The sequence below is a fragment of the Myotis brandtii genome, unplaced genomic scaffold (genome assembly GCF_000412655.1).
Source record: "Myotis brandtii unplaced genomic scaffold, ASM41265v1 scaffold709, whole genome shotgun sequence".
Taxonomy (NCBI): domain Eukaryota; kingdom Metazoa; phylum Chordata; class Mammalia; order Chiroptera; family Vespertilionidae; genus Myotis; species Myotis brandtii.
Genome location: NW_005370782.1, coordinates 901,838 through 908,810, shown reverse-complemented (window position 1 = coordinate 908,810; position 6,973 = coordinate 901,838). Strand labels below are relative to the sequence as shown.

Below are 6,973 nucleotides of genomic sequence, written 5' to 3'. Positions count from 1 at the left end.
TTGATGTTTCTCTCTCATTGACGTTTCTAACTCTCTATCTCTCTCCCTTCCTCTCTGTAAAAAATCAATAAAATATATTTTAAAAAACATTAAGCTAGAATTGTCATTTATAAATGCGTCTCATTTAAGGGAAATTAAATGTATAAATTATCTTAGAATAGAGCAGATGTGATGGGGACAACTGATTACTTATATTAAATAATCATTGATTAGAGTTCCTTCAAATAATAAATGCTCCACTATGGCTTTAAGCACTTTATTTTGGCCAAATTTGATTTTCACTTATTTCTTTAAGAGCTTCTAATGAGAGAGGTTCATCTGTATATGAATAACAGAGCTTTGTCTTTGTGCATTTTACCTAGAATAAGATAAATTGCTCAACACTTTAACGGAGCCCATCGTTGATGGAGATTACTCTGAGCCTCTGAGTGATTACTAATTTGAGTATGTAAATACAACAGGCATTTTCCTGGAGACAAGAGAAATACTTGTCTTGGGAGAAACAACAAGGACTGTAGAATTTATAACTATTCAAATATTAGTACCTATACTTTATGATATTAATAGACTTAATTCATGCTGTAATTAGATATACATTTTATACAAAAAAAGAGGATGAATAGATATAATTAAACGATTGCTTGGAAAAAATACTTAGCTTAACATTTTAAGTAATCAATCAATGCAAAACCAAAATATAATTTATTCAAGTATATCATGCCTTATGACACTAATGTGCTCTTAAAGAGCTCAAGTCAATGTTTTGTAAAATCATTATAAGATAAATCTAGAGTGAATCCTTCACTAAAATAATGAAACATTTTTTCATGTTGCTTGTTTATATGATGAATATTGACTTTCTTTTAGTGCTTAACAGCATTGAGAGACACACTGTTAGATACTCCAGTTCTTCTTTGTTTTCAGGGTCATTATTTTATAGTATGTAGCTGCTTCCATGAATACAAGTCCTGGAAAGTATCTTTCAAATTCTAATAAGATATTAGAACCAAACAATGTGAAGGTTGTTCTAGCTAGTGAAAAACAAACAAACAAAAAACACTGGAGTTTTTATTCCTAAATAATGAAATGATGCTTCTTGAATTAAATAAGAAGGCAGCAAATACAATAAAGTGTTGCATGTTCTCAATATACATCCATTTATTAATGCATATGCCACAGGATCACATTGCACTATGCATTTGGAGAAGTCATTAACAAAGCAATTGCCTAACAATTTAACATGAATTAGTGGATTTCACTGGTCTGTGTTTTCACATCCAGGAGCAGAATGGTTCTGAGATTCATGATAATATTAATTTTGTTCTTAACATACCAGACCAGCTTGTTCACAAAACACAATCATTGTAATTGGTTCTTGTTTCTGCAGGTATATGTTGTCCACTAACAGTTATGAGCATGTTTCAAAGTACTGTTCTACAGCCAACTATTTAGATAGACTCCAAAAGTCAAACCATAAAGATACAGCAAATGCAAATATTCATGAAGTATTTCATATTCAAAATCCAACTCAGTTATTGTTTTCCTATTTCATCTGATGCATCTTGGTCTTATAAATAACATAAATTACAAGATTGTAAGCAATTTCTTTAGATTCTGTTTTACATTTTTCATTAAGTAGATGAAGACAAGGCTTTTTGTTCCAGTGCAATATATAGTAATGCTGTATTTAGTACAAATCGTTGAATATTTTTAAAAGAAAAAAGCATTTAACTGATTACAGTGCTAAGTAATTAAGGAGTTAGTCATATCTGTCAGAGGGAAAACACTAATGGTAGTTACTTATCATAGATAATTTTTTAAAAAAACTTTCCATCGCATGACTTTGTAAAGAATGAAATTTGATAAAGCCAAGACATAATGCTAGGTGGCAAGTGCATCAACTTACCCTTTTAACAAATGTGATGTGACTGTGGCAGTTTTGAAGAACAAAGTTTTGTCAATATATCAAACATTGTTAACAAACTATTTAGCATTGCTTTGTATAAGTTTGCTTTAATAGCATTTCTTCACAGTGATATTTCAGAAAGGTTGGAAACTGGTCAGCATAAAATATTTCCCACCTTTTCTATTTTAATTTGTATGCAAAAATCATCACAATATATCTTCAACTATAAAATTACAAATGCTTTCTAGTGGCGACTGCATTTCTAGTTATAATAGAAAAGGGTATTTCTAAGACATCTACAATGAGGTGAGTCTAAATAAAACAGAATTTGAGTAACAAATCTTTCTGATCTATGGGCAATTGAAACTAATGTAACAAAAACAACTAATAGATGAACTGAAAAGACTTAATTGTTTTTCAGTATGCTTAGTGGGTGCAAAATTGTTAATGAGATGCAATAAACATTTAAAAAGATCTGGATATTTCACTTTACATCATAATTTTGGCACTTCATGGAACATTTATTTCCCAAAGACCAGTGATGGTATGTATATAAGTTCAGCAGGTTTTCCACGTACCTTGTAGACATTGTATGTGATTACTGGCAAACACTGAGATGTAGTGAAATAAACATTCCCATGTATTTGCACATGCATGCAGTAGTCAAACAATTATAGTTTGTGCATTCTCGAAGATGGTATCTTCAGTATTCCTTTCAAGCACTCTCTTCAGCAGATCTTGTTTCAGATTTAAGTCTTACAAATTCTTTAGCCACGTCATCGCTGGTCCTCTGAGAGAGTATTCTAAGAATAGTCAAACCGGTGTCATCCATAGAAACATTTTTCAAAAGGGGATACCATGCCCCATAGCTTCCCTTTTCTGCTATGCTCTGTAGCTGAATCACTGTCATTCCGATAATTCGATCTTCTCGGGCAAAGCAGTAATCCTTAACTGAGAGATGAAGTTCATAGGCTCCTGGGTGGTTTTCATTACCCAGAATACTGTGTGGATTAAAATTATAAATTTTGAGAAAAAATTTTATTTCACCTAGGGATCAACACAGTTCTAAAAATGCTATACATTTTTATATTGGGAAATAGAGTCTCACTTTATTTTAATTCTGATTTTTAAAATTTTACTTAGACTGTCTTTACTTAGATATTACTTATAATGTAACTTAAAAACTCCTTCTTTCCCTAGATATAAAAAGGAACTCCATCTAAATATGAATTTGTGCCCTGATGTTAAACATATCAATAGAAACTGGAATTAAAGCATTGTGCTGTACTTAATCATTGAAGTCAGGATCTCCCCTCTGATATAGGTGTAGGATTGGTTGCTGGAGATCATGGGAGCTAGGCTTGGATAAGGGATATGTCAGAAGAATTTCGGTGTCATTTCAACATCATTTATTAAAACCTCTTTTATTTACCTCAGGCTCCTGAATATGTTGTATCTAGGAGCCTTTTCTCGGGGGAATTCACTGCACAGACTACCAAGCACTATTCACAAGATGCTAAATTGGATACAAATCTCCAGAGCACATTAGTTCCAGCAGAGGCTGATTCTTTAATGCCACTTCTTTCATATGGCAACAGTTAGGCTGCCAAGTGTGGGGCTGAGGGTGGCCTCTACTAATAACAACGCAAGACAGCTTGTCAGTGCACCACTGAGTGTAATGTAGAAGGCTGGGCCCTGATATGCTGAGAACAATTCTCTCCTGCACTTTCCTTCAATTCATTCTCAGATATTGATTTTCTCATAAATGCACATCTATTGCTCAGCAGAACAGCATCCACATTCCTTCCTATTAAAGTGACTTTTTCTAATCAAGCATGCTCTACCAGCCGTGGGTAAACTACAGCCCGCGGGCCGGATCCAGCCCGTTTGAAATGAATAAAACTAAAAAAAAAAAAAAAAACCGTACCCTTTTATTTAATGATGTTTACTTTGAATTTATATTAGTTCACACAAACACTCCATCCATGCTTTTGTTCCGGCCCTCCGGTCCAGTTTAAGAACCCATTGTGGCCCTCGAGTCAAAAAGTTTGCCCACCCCTGCTGTAGACACAAACTTTTGTGAGCTTGATCCTATGTCTCCCTCTCTTCTTTATCTGTCCCTAGTTCAGATTATCCAGATTTGTGGAATGAATTTCATCTATATGCAGATCATTTGCAAGTCATATTCAACTATATATTTGCTATTTCCTCTTGGGTGTCCAATAGGCATTTCCAAATCAAACAAAATCTCTGATTTCCATATCTCTTGTCCCTATGCCCCCATCTCAGTAAACAACTACCCCAAAATCTAGGGGGTATCCTTTATTTCCTTCAGTAACTTCCATTTGCCCTAATTGGATGTACTCCCCATCTTTCTTTTCACACTTTATCATAAATGGAATGCTGGCCTGTTAGGCCTATAATAGAGTTTCTCTGTGTTCTGTCTTCCAGTGGTTTTGGCCAAAAGGAAGTCCTGTCACGAAATCAGAAGTAATGAGGAGAGTAAGATCAGAGTCTTTGTTTCTGGCTCCTTGCCTGTGAGGCTGATTCCCGACACGGAGGGCCACTGCTCTTTTAAGGTGGCCCACTGCACCAGAAGTTTTCACTTCCGCAATTTTAATAATAACACATTCTCTCCTTTCTCAGTCAGAGTCTTTGTTTCTGGCTCCTTGCCTGTGAGGCTGTTTCCCCACAAGGAAGGCCACTGCTCTTTTAAGGTGGCCCACTGCACCGGAAGTTTTCACTTCCCCAATTTTAATAATAACACATTCACATTCTCTCCTTTCTCAATGCCCTAGGGGCCACATCCTGGCCACTACTTGCCCCAGGTTATATTTCTTGTAGTCCCTCTACTCTTACATCTTTGTAAATTCCTTTGTACATAAGTCTGTCTTAAAATATTCTAAATTGAATGTTCTCAGGAACCTAATTATATTCTCTTTCTTTCATGTTTTACCTCCAGTCCACTGCAAGTTCTATAGAACCTACTTCCAATGCATACCCAGAATCTTTCTACTACTTACTTCCATTTCCTACTACCATCTCGCCAGTCACTGTTGTCCCTTACCTGGACCATTGCAAAAACCTTCTAACTTACCTTTACATATTTGGTCTTGATTCCCTGTAACTTTTCTCTATACAGCAAACAGAATAGTCATTTAAAGATGTAAACCAGATCGTTCCTCCCTTAATCTGAAAATCCTTCAAGGTCTCCTATTGAACTGAGAAGCCTACCTAGTCCCCTTTACCCTGACCGCGAAGCCTTGAACCCTGATACCCTCTTCAAATTCAGTTCACCTCACTCTCTTGTCCAGTATATACTGTTTCTTAAATTGGCCAGGCAGGCTTCTGCCTTGGGGTCGTGGCACTGACATTTTTGATTGGCCTGAAATGCTGTCAACACTCCTCTGTATGACTGATGTTTTACTTTTTTTAGGTTTCAATTTAAAACTCAGAGAGGCTTCCCTGAACACCAATGTAAGTAGCCAAGTAATCACTCTATTGCATTGCCCTGTTTTAATTCTTTGCATAATACTATCATAATAGGTTTTTGTTTATCATAAGTTCCTCATCTCTAGAAAGTATATTCTATGAGAGCAGAGAAATCCTATTTATTATACATACTCAATGCTTATAGTATTTCCTGATACATGGTGGGCACTGAACAGATACTGACTGAATGGAAGGAACTAAAAACATAGCCCTTTTCATCTGCCTGGGATCTGTGATGCTCAGTAAGTAAGTTTAGTTACACAGTGACTATTGCCTGGTTGAATAAATGAGTTGGGTCATGACTTACAACTGAAATGTTTCATTGTACTTGGGTGACCAGGTGTTGCTTTTTGTCTTTGTGCCTTGTTTTCTCTTCTTGTCTCCAAGATTGGGTCCCAGCATACAAACTTCCACAAAGGGGCGGAACATGGCGGTGGTCTGCCAGTTCAGGTTATTAATAGCCATCACTATAAAACCAAAAAGGGAATGGGATACAGAGTGTTAGCCAATGAATGTGTGGAATCTCTGCCTCTCCCTTTTGGTCCTTACAATGAATTTTTGTTTTAAAAAATGATGAAATGATGTGTGAAGCCATAACTTGTATTTGATAGTGTCCTAACTCCAATGGTAAGAAAATATTCTTGAAGAAAAACATTTCACTCTCTGGAATGCACACTTGATGGGACTTTCAGCTCTTAGTTGTGTGACACTGGAGTGGTGAAAGTTATCATTCCTCTTGTGTGGGTAAAAACATGATGTTTTTCATATTAAAAATAGTGTTTATATCTATCATTAAATATTTAGAAAATAGATTTAAAATCTATAATTTTTCAGAGGCAATCCCTTAATATTTTGTGTATGGTTTCAACATTTAATTCATATATAGAATGGCATCATAATATATTGCAGTCTTATAAGTAGCTGTATTTTTTAAGTTCATCATGGATATCTTTCTAATTCAATATATTCAATATTTTCCAACTGCAAATATTCCACTATATATATATATATATATATATTCCATCCTATATTTAACCAATCACCTATTGTTAAACACAAACACAGTTGTTTCTTAATTTCAAGCATCACACATAATTCTTAAGTGTACCTTCTCATATTTATACTTTGCCCATTCTTTAATGATGATATTCTTAAGGAAGTATCTTATAACTAAAATTGCTATTGCAAAAATTTCATAAAACTTTGAGCACTTGCTTTACAGTGACAAAATATTTTAGGATACTGGCATGTATAGGCATTCACATTTATCTGTATTTTTCTCTACATTGCACGTAATTTGTTATAGATGATAGATAGCAGTGATATTTTTATAATACAAAGATCCATTCAGTAATGCAATTTTAAATATATTAGAAAGGCATAGTTTTTATTGAAGTGGATATTATTTAGAATATGGTTCTATTGAGCAAAATATTAACCATTTAATTTCATCTTTGAAATGACCCTTGCATTCAGGTGATATTTTTACAATATAAACCAATAGATTAAACTATCATTTAAAAACTCAAATCAGTTGTTGAAAATAACTTAGAGAAAGAATTAGGTAGGTTATGA

The 6,973-nt window shown here is 34.5% G+C and overlaps 1 protein-coding gene across 1 annotated transcript in view; it reads right to left on the bottom strand.

The window, feature by feature from the left end:
* Positions 1–1,131: 1,131 nt before the first annotated feature.
* Positions 1,132–6,973, bottom strand: part of UNC13C (unc-13 homolog C (C. elegans)) — a 557,952-nt gene continuing 552,110 nt past the window's right edge. Inside the window, exons 31-32 of the mRNA XM_005882381.2 lie at positions 5,706–5,865; positions 1,132–2,907 (exon numbers count right to left, since the gene is read on the bottom strand). Coding sequence (XP_005882443.1) covers positions 2,622–2,907; positions 5,706–5,865 — 446 coding nt within the window. The 3' untranslated portion in view covers positions 1,132–2,621. The remainder of the gene's footprint in view (positions 2,908–5,705; positions 5,866–6,973) is intronic.